This window comes from Vespula vulgaris, chromosome 20 (assembly GCF_905475345.1).
Source record: "Vespula vulgaris chromosome 20, iyVesVulg1.1, whole genome shotgun sequence".
Taxonomy (NCBI): domain Eukaryota; kingdom Metazoa; phylum Arthropoda; class Insecta; order Hymenoptera; family Vespidae; genus Vespula; species Vespula vulgaris.
The window spans coordinates 2,712,501-2,734,493 of NC_066605.1; the positions used below are offsets into that span (position 1 = coordinate 2,712,501).

General features: G+C 29.1%; 1 protein-coding gene across 12 annotated transcripts in view; it reads left to right on the forward strand.

Moving 5' to 3' along the window:
- The first annotated feature begins 13,626 nt into the window (after positions 1 to 13,626).
- LOC127071081 (uncharacterized) overlaps positions 13,627 to 21,993 on the forward strand; it is a 152,938-nt gene continuing 144,571 nt past the window's right edge. For 6 of the 12 annotated variants that reach the window (XM_051009949.1, XM_051009952.1, XM_051009951.1 and 3 more), the window contains exons 1-4: positions 13,627 to 13,793; positions 14,220 to 14,281; positions 15,881 to 16,255; positions 18,043 to 18,192. In XM_051009949.1, the coding sequence (XP_050865906.1) occupies positions 13,667 to 13,793; positions 14,220 to 14,281; positions 15,881 to 16,255; positions 18,043 to 18,192 (714 nt within the window). In that variant the 5' untranslated portion in view covers positions 13,627 to 13,666. The remainder of the gene's footprint in view (positions 13,794 to 14,219; positions 14,282 to 15,880; positions 16,256 to 18,042; positions 18,193 to 21,993) is intronic. The other 6 variants (XM_051009955.1, XM_051009956.1, XM_051009954.1 and 3 more) reach the window with 1 other exon arrangement.

The following is a 21,993-nucleotide window of genomic DNA, read 5'->3' on the forward strand; positions in this document are numbered from 1 at the left end:
CCCTATACAATATATTAACCACAAAATTCAAACGATAATACCCTTCTATTACTTTCAAATATCCTATTTAATTTTTTAGCAAAAACAATTATCTCTAAGAACGAGTTTAAAGAATACTTAAAAAACTTAGGTAGATCATGAAATTGATCTACTTGTTATAATAATTATCTCTGTATAAGAATGAGATTCTTCAGATGATATCTGAAGTAAGATAATTCAAGAGCTCGACGAAAGAGAGAGATAGACAGATAGACAGAGACAAAGAGAGAGAAAAAGAGAGAGAGAAAGATATATATATATATATATATATATATGTATGTAGGTAGAAGTGAATAAACCTGATGAAGAGTCTGAGCAACGTGGGCGGCCCTCGTACATCCTCTCTCTCTCTCTCTTTCTCTTTCTCTCTCTTTCTTTCTCTTTCTTTCAGAAAGTCTCCCACACATAGAGGTAATCGGTCTCTATCGACGCTCTGACGTCGTGTATGGGGGAAACGAGAAAAGGTGGATGCGACGCAACGCCCTTTCGACGAACGACGAGCCAACCCAATGACCCTAGAACGTCTTTCTTCTCTTTTTTTCTCTTTTTTTTTTCGTACGTATCCGTACTCTGCAACCTGTCTTCTCTCTCTCTTTCTCTCTTTCTCTCTCTCTCTCTCTCTCTCTCTGTCTTTTTCTATTCTATGAAAAATTATCTAACTTTCTGTTTCTATCTTTTTGCTTCTTTATATTCACGCGTGCTCGAACTTTGCAACCTTTCTTATTTCTCTCACTTTTTGTTTTCCTGTCTTTTTCTTTTTTTTTTTTTTGTTTTACGAAAAATTTTCTTAACCGGCTATTTCTATATTTCTCTTTTCTTATTTTCAAGCGTGCTCGAAATCTCAATCTGTCTCTATCTATTTCTCGTTTTTTTATTTTACGAACAATTTTCTAACCGTCTCTTTTCTTATTTTCACACGTGTACGAAATCTCAAGCTCCCTCTCTCTCTCTCTCTCTCTCTCTTTCTATCTTTTTTTCTATTATACGAAAAATTTTCTAAACCGTCTCTCTTTATATTTCTCTTTTCTTATTTTCACGCGTGTTCGAAATCTCAACTTATCTTTCTCTCTCTCTCTCTCTCTCTCTCTCTCCGTCTTTTTTTATCTTACAAAAACTTTTCTAACCATCTCCTTCTATCTTTCTCCTTTCTTTTCCTTTTACATGGTACATCGTCTCTGTCCGAACTCTCAACCTGACTCTTTGTTTGTACCTAAACTCTGCAACCTGTCTCTTCGTTTCTACCCAAACTCTGCAATCTATCTCTCTCTATCGCTCTTTTTCTATTCTATGAAGAATTCTCTAGCCATCTTTTTCTATCTTTTTCTTCTTTTATTTCTGCGTGACACATAGTGCGTACCCGAAATCTTAACCTGTCTCTCTCTCTCTCTCTCTCTCTTTCTCTTTTTCCTATTTTACGAAAAATTCTCTATCTATCTGTTTCTTTCTATTTTTCTCTATTCATCCTTTCGCAAGGCACTACATTTCTGTTCGAACTCTCAGTCCTTTTGTTTTTGAACTTTACAAATTGTTTCTCTTTCTCTCTCTCTCTTTTTTTTTTATTTTACGAAAAATTCTCTAGCCGTCTTTTTCTATCTATCTTTTCTTCCCATTTCGTATAACATATTGTACTCGAAATTTCATCCCATCTCTCTCTCTCTCTCTCTGTTTGTCTCTCTTTTTCTATCTTACAAAAAATTTTTTAAATATCCATATAACTTTGTTTTAAAAATACATTCAAGATTTTGATTATGAGCGTAATGATTTTTGTTACGTATAGATTTTTAATTATACGTACGACCAATACGATTATTCGAATATATTAAATATATTTGTATATATTTAATAAACGTGCTATATATTGGTTACAAATATATAGTATAATGCTAATGTAATAATATATATATAATGTTATGAATATAATAATAAATGTATAATGCTATGTATTGATTGAAAACATATAAATTGACTAAACATTGATATCTCAATGTTTTACATACAAACTTTACATTATTATCATTATTATAAACGTATTACAATAAGATTCTCAAAGTACATTAACGTAATTATCAATATTTACTAAATCATACTGTAACTACGTGTAATAAAATCTAAGATCTTAAAAGTACATAAATATCCTATTAACGTCATTTGATCAATCCTAAACGATAAATAATATTTAATCTTATTAATGATTATTAATACTTAATAAACAAAAATATATTTAATAAATAAATAAATAGTATCTAATAAAAATAAATTATTAACGATTACTAATATTTAATAAAAAAGAAAAATATATATATTCACACACACACACACACACATATTTTATAATCTTTCAAATTTCCATTTTTACGATATTCGCAGCCAATAAAGAAATCACTTTGAAATTCCTATTTATATATGTAGGTATGCGTAAGAACGATAAAGAAGAACATCTAAACGACTAATATCCGAAGATAGAAAGTAAATAGAAATGTTTATCGCGATTTTCGAAGCGGACATTTTCGATCGCATACGTTTCTATCGTCCATATCGACGCGACACGTGCATCTACCCATAACATACGTATGTATCCACATACACACACACACACACATACACACATTTATACATACATAGATGAATACTGGCTGGCGCGTGTTAAGAGCATGGATCGAAGGGTAGCCTCGGAATGCGATATGAATGCGCTAATGCGTCGTTACTGACAGCAACACGATACGTTGATAGCAATACTTTCATTTCTCGAGTTCGCACGCGACAATTTTCAACGTTTTACATGTATGTACTTACTCCTCCTCTTCGTCCCTTTTTTCTTTTTTCTTCTTTCCCTTTTTTCTTCTTTTTTTTTCTTTTTTTCATCGGCACAACAAAAACCTTTGATTTACCTACCTCCTGCATGTCTCTCTTTTTTTATAATTTTTATTTTGTTTTTAATCGATCGATCAATCAATTCGTTCGTTCGTTCGTTCGTTCGTTCGTTCATTCATTTATTATTATCACTTTTTTTCAAATTTCTTGTTTTCATGTTTCTTTTTTCTCTCTTTTTTTGCATTTCGTTTCTCGTTTCTCTCGTATCGTTTTGTTTTACGTTCGATTTCGATCAGTATCCGTTTTTAATGTTTTATTTCTATCGAATGACGACGATTGCATTGGATCGGACGCGTCACTCGCTTCGACTCGTATATCTGGCTCAAAGTGCCGTTGATACTCGCCACTCGGCGACGGCATTCGCTATTATCGCACTCTGGCAGACTCTGAAATAGCACGGGACGGACGGATCCGTGCCGACGGCAACGACGATTGATCGAGTCACGTAACTCCTGCCTCGTCCAAATTGTCGTGATCCGAAACGTTCGCCTCTCGAGAATCATCTAATTTCTATATCTATCGTATTAGACGTATAAATATATAATATATATCTGTGTGTGTGTGTGTGTGTGTGTGTGTGCGTGCGCGTGTGTGTGTTTAAGTATCTATTCAATACGTTGGAAAGTTTAGTCGAGGTGTATACGACTTGAAAATATTATGAGATTTTTTTTTTTTCTTCGATGTTACAAGGACGAACGTTTGTTGGCCATCTCTCTCTCTCTCTCTCTCTCTCTCTCTCTCTCTCTCTCTCTTTGTCTCTCTCCGTCAATGTCTCTGATCTCTCTGTCTCTCATTATTGATCTCGAAGTATACCTACCGACCGTTTATAGATAAACGCTCTGACATGAAGTGTTGATCGAGTCCTCGACTTTGTGTGCACTGACGACGAGCCGCTTTGTGACTCGTGCACGGGTCCTGGACATGAGAGCACGCGTACACCTAAAGTCCTTCTACCTACATACATACGAGTCCAAGCATGATAATATGTAATGCCTGTACATCCCTTCGTTTCCTTCCTTCCGTCCTTTCTTCCTATCTTTTTCTTTCCTTCCCTTTTCTTTCTTATTCTTTCTTCATCGTTCGTTCGTCTCGATCGACAAATTTTTTCCAAGTCTTTAAGTCTAGGAATTATCTTCGTATGACTTTGAAGTTGTGAGAAAGACAAACACTCTTTAAGAATAAGTACTTTCTCTCTCTCTCTCTCTCTCTTTATATATATATTTTTTATTTTTCTCTCTTTTTGTCTCTCTCTCTCTCTCTCTTTCTTTCGTTTATATATTTTCCCGTTGGTTCTCTTCTGAAGTGTACGTAGAAACGAGCATATACGGGTACAGGAGCACCTGTGGTGGCTGTGACTTTAAAGGGCGCCGTGGTAGTAAACGGTAGTCCTGGATAGATTGAACGAACCGATAGGGCCCTTCTTCGTAGCTCGCTTCTTTCACTGGAGCGAGGATCGAGCGAGCTCTACTCGCGCTTTTAGTCCCCCTCGACTCATTAGGGACCATAACTTAACCTGCGGACGCGAAACGTTGAACGTCTCTCCTCGACCCTTTTCCTGTCGTCCTTCGTCCTTCTTTCTCTTTCTTTTTCTCTTCATATCTTTCTCTCTCTCTCTCTCTCTCTCTCTCTCTCTTTCTCTTTCTCTATCTCTCTGCATTTTTTTCTTTCTTTCCGTTTTTTCAGTTAACCGCAAAGGTGGTACTTCCCTCGTGCAAATATCCTTCCTCTTTCATCGTTATCTAAGAAACACGTATGACTTTGGTTATTAAGTCGAAATGTAAACTGAAACGTTCGTCTTAATATACTCATTCACTTTATTTAAGTAACTAAGTACTTTTCTTTGCGTTTACACTCGATCAAATGTGTTATTGGTCTACGACAAAATCTTATCTGTCTATCTACCTACGATCTAAGCGAATCTAATGGTATAAGAATGAACTCTATACATACATACACATACACGCATACACACATATATATATATATGTATACGGTAGAATCGTTTTCCAAGAAGCACACGAGTTTTTCAGGTACCATCGGTAAGAAGTAAAACCTTCGCGTTATTGCCGTTTCTCTCTCTCTCTCTCTCTCTCTCTCTCTCTCTCTCTCTCTCTTTCTATCTCTTTCTCTCTCTCTCTCTTTCTCTTCCGGACCTCCCAGTGTCGTTCTAACGAGACCACCAGAGGTACACCGACTAAAAAGCGGCCAAAGAAGCCCACCAAAGTGCCGTCTTTATACGGCGTATTTTATATCACGATCGTCGATCGTCGTGCGTACAATCGCTCCAATTATGGATGAATATATATATATATATATATATATATATATATATATATATATATATTTCTACCGACAGTCTTTACTTCTACAATCAACAACGTCAATGCTTCTTGGCAGAGGGTCTCTTTCTCTTTATACGGGGTAAACGATCGTTTTCTAAGTCGTGTGTCAATTGTACCCATAATCGAATTTATTATCGTTGACTTTATTATCGACAGTAGAGATCGATTTTTTTTGCTCGTTCATAATTAGGAATTTTTTTTATTTATTTTGAAATGGAAAGAAAGAAAGAAAGAAAGAAAGAAAGAAAGAAATTTTTATGCAAATAAAAAGTAGGCTTATATGAGTTATTAAGGTGAGAACGAAGGGTTTAATAATGTCTATGGTTGATTACAATTGATTAATTCGATTGGACGGAGTTAATCTCACGTTATGGGATTTAAGAAATTTAAACGAACGATCTGTTCGACGAACAAAATTTATATGGACGATTGTGTTGTAAATAGTGTGTTTATTAATATGTTATAAAATGTGATAGTGAATTAACTGTGATAGTGAATTAATTGTAAAGTGTCGAGGTACGATCTGTTCTCTCTTTCTTTTCTTTTCTTTTCTTTTCTTTTCTTTTCTTTTTTTTTGTTCTTTTATTATGAAATTATCAGAAATTATTTTAAATTGATTTGCAATAATTTATGTTATCATTTGTTTATTACTGCGTATTAAATTATTACATAAATTATTATCGTAGATTTGTCAAATATTTGCAACGATCGATATCTTATTGATTCTCTTTCTTTAGAAGTTATACTTATGATATTAATTAATCTAACAAATCTTTAATAAATTCGAAATCGATAAATGAGATTAGAAATGAAATTATTATTATTATAACACTGTTACAAGATAATTCTCATAATATGTAACAGAAACTATTTTAAATATTAAGGTACAGTGTTTTAAAAACTTTTACAAAGTGATGTAGGATATAAAATATTTTAAATTTTGCATCGAGGAAATGTAGAAAAATATATATTCACATAAAAATTACATTGTAACGTTAACTAATGTGATCGATCGACAAGTTAATCGTTATCGATCATACTTTGAACATTGTTGATAGAGAATAACTCTTATTACATGTAATAACCATGAAATAACAATTCTATAAGAATTTTCAAACGATAAGAAATAAAGTAACATGAAATATATTGAAAATTATACAATTTTCAATAATTATTAGATCAACAAAATTTAATAATAGATAAAAATACTGTAACGTTATTTGAAATAATTAATCCACGGATCAACAAGTATCACATTTTCAAGAATATTTTGAACAACGTTAACACGAAATAAGTATCATAAAAATCACCGAGTTACAATTCGAAACGATAATAAATATACTAAAATAGATTTCAATATTGTCCTAATAATTGATGAATGAATCACTCACAAACTCAACAAGCATTTCTCTTTAGAATAAATAAGTAAAGAAGAACAACGACAACTCGACGAGAAATAAAAAAAAAAAAAAAGAAAAGGAAAGGAAAGTAAGAAAATAATTCCATAGGTCAATCCAGTAGATGATATGAAAGATTAAAATGATGAATTCACGCGAGGAAAGTGCGTTTTTACGGAGGTCAGGTCAAAGAAGAAGAAGACGCCCTTTTGGGTCGAAAAGATACGAGCTTGACCAAGAAACGAACGTGAAGAAGAAGAAGAAGAAGAAGAAGAAGAAGAAGAAGAAGAAGCAGGAGGAGGAGGAGGAGGAGGAGGAGGAGGGGGAGGAGGAGGAGGACAAAGGGTCGCGTCGACGCTCCATGGTCCTGGTAGGTGCATCCATGATATCATCTACCCATGTTTCTCAGCGTTATGCTTATGCTCCTCGTGCATACGTAAAAGATTCTTCTCGAGAGCTAAAGGCCACTGCACCATGGTCCTTCGTCTCTTCTCTTAGTCACCAAGTTAGTGGGAAGCTCTATAACGCCTGTGATCTACCGCTCCGACGATCTGTCGTCGCGAAAATTCCAACGCGAAATCCACCTTTCCTCTTCTTTCTCTCTTCTCTCATCCTTTTTCTTTCTTTTTTTCTTCTTCTTTTCTTTCTTTCTTTCTTTCTTTGTTTCTTTGTTTCTTTATTCGTCGTTTTTTCTTTTTTCGTTCTTTTCGTTCTTTTTTTATTTCTCTCTTTTTTTTTTCTTTCTTTTTTTGTTTGCTTGCTTGTTTGTTTGTTTGTTTGTTTGCTTCGTTATTCGTTCTTTTTAGGTTTTTCCTTTTTCTTTTTTTTTTTCTTTTTTCTTTTTTCTTTTTCTCGTATCTCCCGTTTATATCCTGACCTCTGAACCTTTCTCTTTAGAAAATGACAAATAACTTCTAACTTCGCGTAATATTTTCGCTACGAGCAACGCGACGCGATGTTCGGTATTTTCTAAATGGGTTTTTCTTTCTTCTTTCTTTCTCTCTCTCTCTTTTTTTTTTATTTTTATTTTTATTTGTTACTGCAGTTATTGAGTTCAACGATTTTGACGATTTCTTTTTTCTTCTTTCTTTCTCTCTCTTTTTTTTTTTTTTTTTAGGTGATAGGAAGCCACTAGTGTGTTATGTCGGTATTCGATTGTGAATTGATTGTGAATTTAAGGGATAGTTGAATATATCTTCTATGTTAGAAGTTATAGTAATAAAAGAGAAAAAATATTTTATATATATATATAAAATTTGTTGTGTTATATGTTGATATGTATTTGTAAGAAAAAATGTGTTAAAAATGTACTAAAAAGTATTGTTTCACGATTTCGTGTATCAAATATTATGCGAAATAAGACCATCGATTTGTAATGATTTTTTGCTTTCAATAATTTTTTGCAATTATGTTAGATTGATTCATGAATAAAGAACGATTAAATATAATATATTCTATAAAAGTTCCTTTAAATTTTATAATAATTATAATGTGTATGTAAATATATATATATATATATGTGTGTGTGTGTGTGTGTGTGTGTGTGTGTGTGTGTATAAATTTACTTGTATAAAGATATACGAATATAGAATAAAATCGTATTATTAAATTGCTATAAACTAAATAAAAATAAAAAAAAAAAGAAAAGACAAAAGTTGACATCTATTGCATGTAATTTTTTCTAAGATACTTATAACCATTACAAAATTTAATCTATGATACATTCTATACATTTTTTTGTTTATATTTATTATTAATAATTTCTTATATATATATATATATATATATATATATATATATATGTATATTTCTCATAAAAAGTTAATAATAATCTTCCTTTAATCCATACCAACGTAAAATTGTGTTTTAACGAAGTATAAATACTATCTATGACACTACATGATTCTATTACATTTTATCTACTTTTTTCCTTTTTTTTGTTTTTTGATAAATGATAAAACATGTGTCAAATTTTTCAACGTAATTGACTTTCAACAAAATACAAATATTCTCTCTGACGTTACATAATATTGTTTCATTTTTTTCTTTCTTTCCTTTTTTTCCTTTATAAATAAAAAAACGTGCGTGAACCTTCCAACGAAAAAAATTGCGTTTCAACAAACTATAAATACCATCTGTGACATTACACAATTCTATTAGACTTTCTTTTTTTCTTCTATAAATAATAAAACATATTCGTATCAATTACAACTTAATTAAATTTCAACAAAATACGAATACTTTTTGAGTCAATAAATAATTCTCTCTCTCTCTCTCTCTCTCTCTCTTTCTCTCTATTAAATTTTCTAAACAAATAATAAAACATATATCAACTTATTAAATCAATAAACCAAAAAATTATAAATAATTTCTCGAACATAAAATAATTCTTTGAAGAGCAATTTTTGCCATTCTACTTTATACAAATAACAACGAAACAAAACAAAAGAGAAAATATTCGCAAGTATGATTAATAATGATTAATTAATATATCGTCAAATATTTAACAAACTCACCGAAACGAAAAAAGAAGATACACTTTACTTACATACTTGACTTACTTACATACTCGACCATGTTAAAAATGGAAAATTAGAAGCGCAGGTCGTATTCGTGCAAGAATAGTTCCAATGATCGGTTGCAGTCCGTAGTCGATCATTACTCGCCGTTTCATTAGAATATCGACGATAAAATGGCTTTAATTACAAAGGTACCGCGTTGCTTCCTGTCGACGAGCACGCACACAAGTGCATTTTGGCGTGCGTGCTGCACGCATCTACGTTCGTTCTTTCTACTACCCTAACGCCTCATTTTACATGTATTTCTACACATCTACGGTGATTAGTAAGGTCGTTTACTTAATAACGAGCCATTGTAATAAGAATCTAAGATTGTGCCTGTGAGAATACCACGTGATCTTTCTTATAACAAGAATTCTTCTCTCTCTCTCTCTCTCTCTCTCTCTCTTTCTTTCTGTTTCTATCTTTGTCTCTCTCTCTCTCTTTCTCTCTCTTTCTCTCTATTTTTTTTTCTCTGATAGAAAATTTTATATTAATATTTATGAAGCAACGATATTAACGATAAATTTATTTTCTTATATATATATATATATTTTTTTTTTACGACTCATGATTACCACGACTCGTGATTATTTAAGAAATATTTCATCTTTCTTCTTTTTTCGTTTCTGTTTTTTTTGTTTTCTTTTCTTTTTTCTTTTTTCTTATTTTTATTTTATTCGCGATTCGCGAGAATTAAATAATGTGTTTTGTCAGTTGTAGAAAAGGTTTAATAATGAAATGTAAGATCGTTTGCGATTAGAGATTGCGCGATCGTCTATGATTATTCAGTATTATGCAATTATAATATTTTGCGATTAGAAATTTGGCTATAAAGAGAAATACGATCGATTTTATGAAATTCTTTAAGAATTCTTTTATTTCTTTTTCTTTTTCTTTTTCTCTCTTTCTTTTTCTTTCTCTATCTCTTTTCATACTTTTGAACGGATTATATAAAAAAAAAAAATTAATGTTATTTGTTATATAAAAAAATATAATAAATTGTGAATGATGTAATGTATGTTTGTAAGTGAAGTAAAATTGGCTTCGTGTTTCAATGGAAGTAGTGTGAAAAATAATTTTTCTTTTTTTTTTTTTTTGTTAGATTAAAAGAATACGATAAATTGCGAAAGATCGTGTAATCATTGATGTAGCGAGAACTTCTGTTTCTTTATACGAAAAGTTTTATTAACAATTTTCAAGAAATGATATTAAAGAAAAGTGATTCTTTCTGTATAAAAAAAATATGGATAAATTGTGAGACGAATTGTAAAATCTGAACGTTTCACGATTAACGGGACACTCTTATTTTATGAAATAAAATTTTGTAGGTGTTACTGAAGAAATAATCTTAATGGGAAAAAAAAGAAAAAACAAAAATATAATTATATATATATATATATATATATATATATATATATATATATATATATATATATATATATAGGAGATCATGGGAGATCATTCATGTAATGAGAATTTCTATTTCGTTATACGAGAAATTCGATTAATAATTCGCAAAAAGAGAAAACAATATAAAAATTAGTGTTAGTCCGATATAGAAAAATCTATAACATATCTGATCATTCGTTTGACAAAAATATATATAAATATATATATACATATATATAAAAATTTCATTCTTATTACTTACTTAATAAATTACTAGCTTAATAAATAATAATATTATTTATACTTAATAATAAATAAAATTACTTTCTTAATTACTTAATATCTTACTAAATTACTGAATAAATATCAAAAATAAACTTTTAATATAAACTAATATCTAATATGTAATAACATTGTTAATAAAAATATATATATGAGTTCAAGGAATATCATCGATAATAAATAATAAAATATAAATATATACATATATATATATATACACGTGAAATTCATCGATTTTATATTGAAAATAATACTTAAATACGTTTCGTTTTTTACTCGTTCGTTTTCAAAGGTTCCTGTGCCTCGATTCTCGATCGTAAAGCCGTCGTGAAAAGTGAACGTTAAACGGATTTGGGAACGTCGTGTTTTCGAGGCTCGCGTTTAATGCGCGTCGCATCGTATAAAACGTTGCGTTTAATCCTTTATGCCGACGAAACGCGGTTATTCGCATTAGCGCCGACGGTGAATACGTTCATCGACATCGTTGTCGCTATCGTCGTGTCTTCTTTGTTAAAAACGTATTGAGAATATTTTTGTTTTTAAATGTATAGTTTCAACAAATTAATTAAATGATTTTTATCGTTATATTATATATATGTTGTATAATTTTTCTTTTGTATTATTATTATATAAATATATATATATATATATTATAAATGATTATTGTATTATTCATTTTATAATATAATCGTTTAAAATTGTTTATTTATATTATTCATAAATGATACTAATATGTATTTATTAATATGTATTATTTAATATATATGTTATTTATAATTTTTGTATTATATATAATTTGTATATGTAAATAATATAATAATAATGTGTATATATATATAATATTAATAAAGAATTTACAATTAATTTTTTTTAGGGAATTATAAATCTATCTATGGATATTATATTGTTGCATTTGAGATAACTTAATGGTTAAATAAAATAGTTAAATTTCTATATATAAATCAAGTATATACATGATAGAAAGAGATTATTATTATATAAATAATACATATGTTATATATATTATAGTATATATAAATAATTATAATATAAATTAAAATAAAAAGAAATAATATAATAAATAATATAAACAAGTAAAAGCGAGAAAATATGAAACAAAGATGAACTCCAAGAAATATATATTGAAGATCGATATTATATACGATATAATTCGTTGTAAAATCATTCTTAATATCGTCGTAATTCACCAAACAATACATTTGTTTGTAAGAAATAGAAATAACAAAAAAAAAGGAAAAAAATTACAAAAATAAAAGAAAATAAGATTAAATGAGATGAAACGTAAATAAAATTTGTAAATATTTCAAAAATCAAATTAAATATTACATACGATATTTGTAAGTACGTGCACGATGAAACGTTAACAAAATTTGTAAAATTATTTCTACTTCTATCGTATTAAATTATCTTACTTCAATGAAATTTTATCAGACATAAAAGTAAAGAAAAAAAAAAAAGAAAGAAAAAAAGGAACGTTCGAGTAAAAATCGAGACGTGGAAATATTTCATGTAAAATTACGATAATAAATTTAAACGATTCTAAAAGGAGCACGTTGTCTTTACGATCGACGTGTAAAGAAAATTATACATAAAATAAAGAGTACATAGTACATAGTCGAGTAAATCGATCGTTACATGCGAGAATGTTTTGTAAATCAACTTGTAGAACAAATCGTTAGGTTCTACTTATTTCTTATCCGACATTTTCCATCCTCGCAATTTTGCAAATTCTTTGGAATTATTAATAACGAATCGATCCTAACACCTTTCGTATTAGTATAATTATTATAATTCAAATGTATATATTTCTACGTTATTAAAATTTCGTTCTTTCTTATCGACGATGTTGAAATCTTAATTTTATCGAAATAAATTTTAACTAATATCTGAATTATGTTTTGATACGAAATTTGTTTTAATAAAATATTAAGAATAATAAAATTATAAAATAATGAAGTTAATGATAAAATTATTATTGTTAAGTATTAATTGTTTAAGAAAAGAAAAATTGTAAAAAGAGAAAAATTTATAAAAAAAGAAAAAGAAAATAAGTAAATAAAGATTATTATTATATTATTATTATCTGTTATTATTTAATTGAATATCAAAGAAAATTGATAAGCACGTAAGAGATTTAATATTCCGTTTGAAAAAATTAGAAAAATAATTCGAAAGAGATTCGTGATCGTATTAAGAATGAACTAATGTTAATACATATTTTTATTTCACGCTCTTTATAATATTTCGATTAATAAATAACACTAAGAATAAAGTATACCTATAATATATAATACTTTAAAAATTCAAAAGAAAAACATTTACAAAGATTTTCTAAATTAACGTTTATAACCTACAAAATTTATATATACAATATAATATATACGATATTGTATTATTAGGTTATGATAATGACAATGATACGATTATATTATATCATATATAAGAAATAACATTTATATTTAAAAAATTAGATCTTCATCGTCGTACAAAGATACTTTAATTTTTCTATATATCTTAATCAAAATTATTTTTAAAAGATATCAAACTTACATTGTAGGAACTCAGATCCATATTATACGAAGAGACGCCTTTATTCTACGTTGTACATGCGATAGAGAGAATACAGTTAAGTATACAATATGTGTTCACGAACACACGTAAGAAAATATTCAAGAGAATTGGTTAGCTTTACCGACGGTAACGAGCTTCCAAAACAGCCGAGAGAGGCGCTGTAGTAACGAGAGCAGTCACAGCAGTGAGCAAGATGGCGACGCCCAGTGAATTGTCTCTCGACGAGATTCGGAAATATCTATTGGAAAACGGTGGAACGGCGCGTAATCACGATGTCGTGAAGTACTTTAAAAAATTTTTAACCGATCCGGAAACGAGAGGTGAGTTTAAAAAACGTAATTACTTAGCGATCGATATTAGCGACGAGTTCTCTTGCGTCCATGTGTGTGTGTGTTCATTTTCGTGCCTGACCTCGCGTGAGTACGTCCATGTGACGCGTACTACATAGATAAATCGTGTGTATGTATATATGTATGTGAATGTGTACGTGTTCTGTGTACATCTATCGTTATATGTGTGTGTATTGTTTTTGTCGGTACTCTTACAATGTCCCCTAGAGAAGACTTTTGTTTCTTTTTATTTTTATCTCTCTCTCTCTCTCTCTCTCTCTCACTCTATCTCTATCTCCATCTCTTTCTATTCTATTCTTTTTCCTTCTCTCTCTTTCTCTTTCTTTTTTGTTCTTTCTCTCTTTTTCTCGTTCTTTGAGAGAAACATATAAAACGACGAACCTTTTACTTTTGCAGTGGAAGCACGAAATCGATTCAAGGAGTACGTGAACACTCTGGCCACCATAAAGAACGAGGAGGTAAGGTCGCTCGATCGCACTTTTCCTTCCGCCTTGACAGGAGCGACTTGTTGCGCCTCGTGCGACGTTGCCGGCTCTTCTAACAACGTCGTTGGCGCGCGATCTCGTCTAATTCGAATGTTACTATGGAAATGACGTATACGTGAGCGACCGTGAACGTTATCAACACCAAACGATTTTCCGTTTTATCGTCTAGTCGTGCGTTAAGACTGTTCCTGGTGTATTCGTAGTACATATATATAAATCTATTCGCACGAGAAACGTTCGATTGAATTCGAGAGAAACGTTAGAGTAACCTATCGGATATTAAACGTATCGTTGTATTCGTTTTAAATTCCGTAAGAAATCGTTTTTCTTTTCTTTTCTTTTCTTTTCTTTTCTTTTCTTTACTTTTCCGTTAAGAATTCTTTTCTTTCTTTTTTTTTTGTTATTTTTTTTTTGTTATTTTTTTTTTGTTTTTTGTACGTATGAACGACGAATCAGAAATTTAGAAATCTCAGTCGATTAAGAAGTAAGTAAGAATTGTAGAATTTATGAAGGATTAGAGGAAGGATTTAAATAACAATTTTTTAATTTTCTTAGTGGAATTTCTACGTTCAATGGTATCTGTATATATGTATATGTATGTTTGTTCGTGTATTGTTCGACAAATTTGTTATTTCTTCTTTCGATAATTTGGATTTATTATTTGAGAAATCTTGAAGATTTCTTATTTAATTTTATTTTAAAGATAATTTTTCTTTTTCTGCCTTTTTTCTTTCTCTTTTCTTTTCTTTTCTTTTCTTCTTTTTTTTCTTTATGTTTAATATGAAATTTTGTAATTCTAATTTATTTGTAATAAATAAGATATTTACGTTTTTGTCGAATAAAAAGTAAATGTAGAATTTAAGATTCATCGAATAAGATACTTAAGAGCATTCTTATTTGGGAAATTGTGAAATTTATTATTATTATTAATTCAAATTAAATTTTTCAAGGATTGTTTTCTTTTTTTGTTTTAAATATTTGTTAACTAGAAGATATTTCAATAAGAAATTAACAAAATTTGAAATTCTTTATTTATATATTGTTTCTGAAAATCTTGGAATTTCTAATTTATGTCTTATTAAATATTAAAAAAGTAAGAATAATTGTAAATATCTAACTTATCAAGAATAAATAAGAAATTGAAAGTTTAGAATACATATATAAAAACACATATACATATACAATAAATGGATTTCATATATAATATTTATATACAATTTTCTATTTGATTTTCTATAAATTATATATTTATATATCATAGATTTTATAATAGAGTAATAAATGGATTTTATATATGGAATATTTATATACAACTTTCTATATAATTTTCAATTAATATCTATTATATATCTATTTATTATATTTTCTATTACATATATTTTCTACTATATATATATATAATACATTTCATATCATAACAGAATAACTTATTCACAGATAAATCTTTTCTTTCTTTCTTTTTTTTTTTTTTCTTTTTATTACAACCTACTGTATAATCATAATGATCATAAATCATAAGTAATAATCATGATAATTATAAAATAAGTATAATTTAATGATTTATTTTCGTAGGGAGAAAAGTATTTGGTATTGAAGAAAAAGTATCGGCAACCATCGTTGGACCTAACGTGTTCGGAGCAAGTAAATTTAGCTCATGGTTCGCCTAATTCACCCCTTCGAGAACCACCTCCTTATCGATCACCACCAGCTGCACCCCTCAGTCCCTCTTCTAATAATAATAATCAAGAAATAAATCGTGAGAACGATCCACGTACGAATTTTGATAGTGACCTTGAAACAAGAAAGAAAAATAATTTCAACGAAGTTGGATCGTCTAGTGCATCATCGCCACCGGTACCACCACGTCGAAAGGGTCAGGATAAAATTAGGATGGATAATAAAGAAAATGTTGATAGGAACAAGACTGGTACCGATGGGGTTGTTAAAGTGAGTACATATTTTTTATTTGTAATTATAATAGTTAGTTTCTATTTATTTTTTTTTGTGTTCTTTTTCTTTTCCTTTTTTTTTCTTTTTTTTTTCTTTTTTGGCACGCCAATTTTGTTTCTAACACTTTTAACGTAATCGAACTGTACCATTTACAGTAGAAACATTATAGTTATTTATCTTATCAATATGTGTATTTATGTGTGTGTGTGTGTATATATGTACATACACACACACACACACACACACACATATATATATATGCATTAAAATAAGTTGGAAATACTTAGAATGTTTTAGCGATTATCGCAAAAAAATAAAACTAACAAATATGTTACGCATAGCAAGCTGATGTTATTATATATCTTTTTATTATTTCATAAGCTTGATATAATTGTATATAATTATATATATATATATATATATATATATATATATATATATATTATAATATATACGTGTATGTATATAATTATATATTTATTATTATAATTTTTAAATGAAAAGTATGAGAAAACAATTTAGAATTTTTATAGGCATATAGTATATTATATTCATTATATTTGTTACTATTATTATTTTATTACTATTACTATTACTATTTTATTAATAATAATAAAATATTATACAAACCAAAAAATTCTAGAAAATTTTTACAAATATTAACAAAAGAGAATAATATTCAAATCTATATACTCAATTTTCTTCTAAAACAAATACAAATATATACTCGCTATAGTAGTTTTTAAATGGTGTACGCTTTATATAGTGTAGTTTGTATCAAACAATTTCTTTTTTATTATTTCTTTTTTTTTCTATTTATGTTTGTGTTCACATAATAGCATGGCACATTAATTATCAAAAGCTGTAGTGGCGTAGAACTTTGTAAATTCGCATTATTGTGGATGTATATTTCTATATATATATATATATATATATATATATATATATATATATATATATATACACACATAATATATATATTTTTTTATAAATGATGGATCAAAAATCTCTAGATGGGTGAAAAGTTTCTATGGCGATTTTCAACAATCAATTATCCTTCTTTTAAGACTTTTCAGGCTAATAATACTTTCTTTTTAATTATTTCCTTCTTCAAATTGTAAAATCACGAATCTAATTAGCCTGATAAACTAGCCTGATAAAGTCTCGGTAAAAAGTTTAATCGATGTTTAAACTTATTTAGTAACTTTCGACCGAGCTAGAGACTTTCGATTCAATCCGTAACTCGATAGACGAGTATGCTTGACACGCATAGCTAAATTGCCTTTATTAGAAACACCTAAAGTTCCTTAAATGATCCCCATTATAATATATCTCACAATAATGCACTTGTATTATATCACATTATGAAATCATCAGCTTTTTTTTTTACGAATATCTATCTCGTAAATATTTATCGTTATCAGCCTAATTATTACCGCCTAAAATTCTTCGTTTTATTAGATATCTTCGTACGTACAATTTTTCTAGATCCTTTGTAGATCTTTCCAATTTATATGTCTTTTTTTTTTTTTTTGATTCAACATCTCGTCGTTCATCTTTCTTTTCTTTTTCTTTCTTCCTTTCTTTCTTTCTTTTCATTTGGTTGATTTACGCTATTATTATTATTGTTACTGTTATTGTTATTGTTGTTATTGTTGTTATTGTTGTTGTTGTTGTTGTCGTTGCTGTCGCTGGTATGTAGTTGGGATATAGTCGTATGGTTTATTCCAAAGAGTTATCAATTGAAAAAGGACTCGTAGCAATGGTGATTATTGACGATACAGGAAGATGAGATCACTGCTGCGAATCCTGGTTCCGGTGAGGAATTGAGCTTCCGTGAACGGATGCAACGTTTCGATCGGATGGCCAATGAAACTGATCTACATGGCAGGCCTAACGGTACAACGACACCTACTAAAAAACGTTCTGAAAAGGTAATAGATCATCATACTTTTAATTTATCAATCGTCGATGGAGTTTAATTTATCAATTCGATTGCAAAACATTGACGAATTCAATTAGAAAAAATTTAATTATAAAAGTGTAAAGTGCTTTTTAAAGTAACTTTTTAAAACATAATTTTCTAACGATCGATCATTAATTTGACGATCGTAATAATAATGATCGAAGTGACGATAACTGTGATTGATTTTTAATAGGAAAAAAGAAAAATCAATATTTTTTTTCTTTTTTCCTTTTTTTTTTGATTTCGCGTGTGTTATTTTTAATATTATCGATTTTATTATTATCAATGAAAATTATACTTATTTATTTTATCAATATATGGATAAATAATTAGAAACTCGTGGGGAACGTTTGAAAAATAATCGTGATTATTTCTTGTAAGAAAATCGATGATGAGATAGTAATCGAGTCGACGATGGATATAGTAATTATTTATAGTAGAAATTATGCTTATTCGTCTTATCAATCTTGTATATTAAAATAGATAGATATTCGTGGAGAGTTTAAACAATAATTAGAAAAGCAATGTTTCATAATAATCGATAATCGATCGTCCAAATAATAGGTAATCAAATTTAATGATGGTTACGATTAATTTTCCGTTAAAAGAGATATATAGTATAAGAAGTACTATAACTTTTATATAGTGTAATTAGTTAGGAGAAAAAATTGTCTCATGGAGGATTTAATTAAAAAATGAAAAGAAAAAGGAAATAAATTCTTTTTGTGTCGTTTTTTAAAAATATATAGTTGTCAAAAAATATAATAATTTTGGTTGTAAATAAGCGAGATACAAAAATCAAGTTGCAGAGAATTAAAACAGAAAACAGAAACTTTCCTTCAAATTTATATCGACTTTTAAAAATATATTATCCAAAACAAAAAAAAAGAAAAATACTATAAACCAACAAAATATAAAAATTTCAACAATGAATTATCAAAAATCGATTATAACATAATCAATTTATAAAATATTCAAAATATCTTTATTGGTAAAAACAGTAGACACAATAGAATCGAGTAGCACAAAATACAAACGAAAAAAATTCAAATTCGTTCGAATTCGTCACGAAGAATACAATATAATATACAACCTATCGAACAGAATATCACATAACAATCGAAAAACACAATATTATATAAAACCGAAAATATAACATAATATCATATAAACGAGTAAATATTAATAGATCTAACAAAATTCTCAAAAATTAATTAGCAGAACAAATCTTTATTCATATAAAAATAATACAAACGAGACAATAAGACAATTAATTAGAATAAAAAACGAAAAAAAAAAGAAACGAGAAAAATCGAAACTCTTTCAAATATCATCTTGATTTGATCGAAAAAGAAAAGAGAAAAAAAGACCAAAAAAAAAATATATATATATATATATATCTACAAACGAAAAGACCACCATAAACGAATACGATATAACTACATACTTACATCGAAGTATGTACATACTTACATAAACGTTTCCGGTTGAATGACGCGGTTATTCAAGAGAGAAGAGTCTAGTCTCACATACATAAATAAGGAATTCTCAAGGGATATAAATAACAGGTGCACCGCAAGATGGATCTCCATAGAACGGGAAGATATAAAGCAATCTTTCTCTCTCCTTCTCTCTTTCTTTCTTTCTCTATCTCTATCTCTGTTTCTCTTAAAAGAGTCACGTATAACCACCCAAGACGGAGAAGATCGGCTTCTTGCACACAACTCAAGAGATTGTAATCGGTCTTCGGAATCGTAGAAGGGTTGCTTCCTTCCGTTCTCCATTGAGAGGACTTTACGCTTGGTCGGCGCCTTTAATCGTTAGCCTCGATAAACATATCAAAATTATGATGGAGATTCGAGCAAAGGACAAGAAGCATGAAATATATATTCTTTCTTCTCGTTTCTTTTTTTCTCCTTCTTCCTTTCTCTTCTATTTTGTTTTATATATTTTTTCTTTTATCTTTTTCTTTTACCTTTCTCCTCCTTCTTCTTCTTTTTTTTCTTTTTCCTCGTTGTTGCTGTATCCTTCTTCGCAAGCTTTGTGCTCTCGAGAGAAAGAGGAAGGGTTTCCGTTTCTCTCTCTTTCTCTCTCTCTCTCTCTCTCTCTGCTACCTTCTCCTCCTCCACTTTTAATTTTCAGCCACAGCTAATTATGATTTATGGCAACATCGGCGCAACATCCTGATCGGTACGCGAGATACCGCCCGCAGGATATTCAAATGCGATGAATATTGCTCGCTGCGATAAACTACGCACGAACGACGAGAGAAACCATGAGAAAGAGAGAGAGAGAGAGAGAGTATAAGAGAGAAAGAGAAAGAGAAAGACAGAGAGATTACGCGCGAGAAAGAAAGAAAGAAAGAATGAAAGAAGGGGGCGAGCGCGCGTGCAAAGGATACGAGGAAAGGATTCCTAGTAGTCTACTCGGTATGCAAGATGAGCAGTCAGCCTTGTACACACCGTATCCTTTCCTCGCTGAAAGGATGTATATCCTTGTGCACGGACCGTTCGATACAAAATCGACGATTCCACTCTGTTAAGCGTTGAAAGGTAATTTATGCGGGTATATGTTTCAAAAGAGATAAGAAAAAAAATTACTATAACTTTCTTTCTTACTATATTCACCTCCTTCTATCTCATCCCATTCCCACCCCCTACCACCCACCCACTTGCTCTTCTTTTAATCGGAAAGATTAATCGTATTCATCGTCGACTGATTCATGTCGATTATATTTTTCAACCTATCGAATTCATCATCGATTATTATTTATGAAATCGATTTTTTCGTTTTGCTGGATTCTGCATGCTGGATCGTGTAGATTTTTTAACCGGGGTGTAATCGATGGATTGAAGATTTTTAGTTGCATGATCGTTCGTTTTTGATTGATTATTTATTACGATGATCGGTGATATGTTATATAAGGTGATATAATTGGTTTTTTCTTTTTTTTTTTTTTTTTCGTCGTGGGTTTATATTATGTAATTTTGATGCACTTGTTGAATTGTAGTAAATTTTTATTGGATGATTTCATAATGATTTCTGGGTACAAAGGGATTATTATATACTGTTATTATTTATTGTTGATGATTATTTTATTGTATACACACATATACACAAAAGTACTCGTATTATATATTATTATTTTCGTATATATATATATAATATATATATATATTATTTTTATTATATTATACGGGTATAATTACAGTGTGTATATTAACTGTATAATTTATATTTAGAGAACATGAAAACTATGGGATATTAAGCAAGAAAATTAATTTCATAGTGATGAAAAAAATGAAAGGAAACTCAAAAAATACGGAAATGTAAATTTGAGACTTTATACATTACAAAGATAGAAACAGAGAGAGAGAGAGAGAGAGAGATAGGTCATAAAAGTTTAATAATTAATAATCATAAATAATTTAATAATTAATAATAATTAATAATCATAAAAATTTAATAAAAAATTAATTTATTTAATCATAAAATTTAAATAAAACAAAACGTAAATAAAGTCTTTAAAAATAACAGAATGGGACGAAAAATTCGTAGATGATTATAAAAATCTTCTTCGAGACTCTAAGCTCGCAATTACATAAGTATGTAACATTGTAACAAACTAGATCCACAGTTTTATCATTCGAAGAAAGAAAGAAAGAAGAAATTGAGCAAAAATATTTTGGAAAAAGTGCCAAATTATTTTTTAAAAAATCACTTAAAAATTTTTCACTTCGTCGATTTATTAGACAAACTTACGATTTAT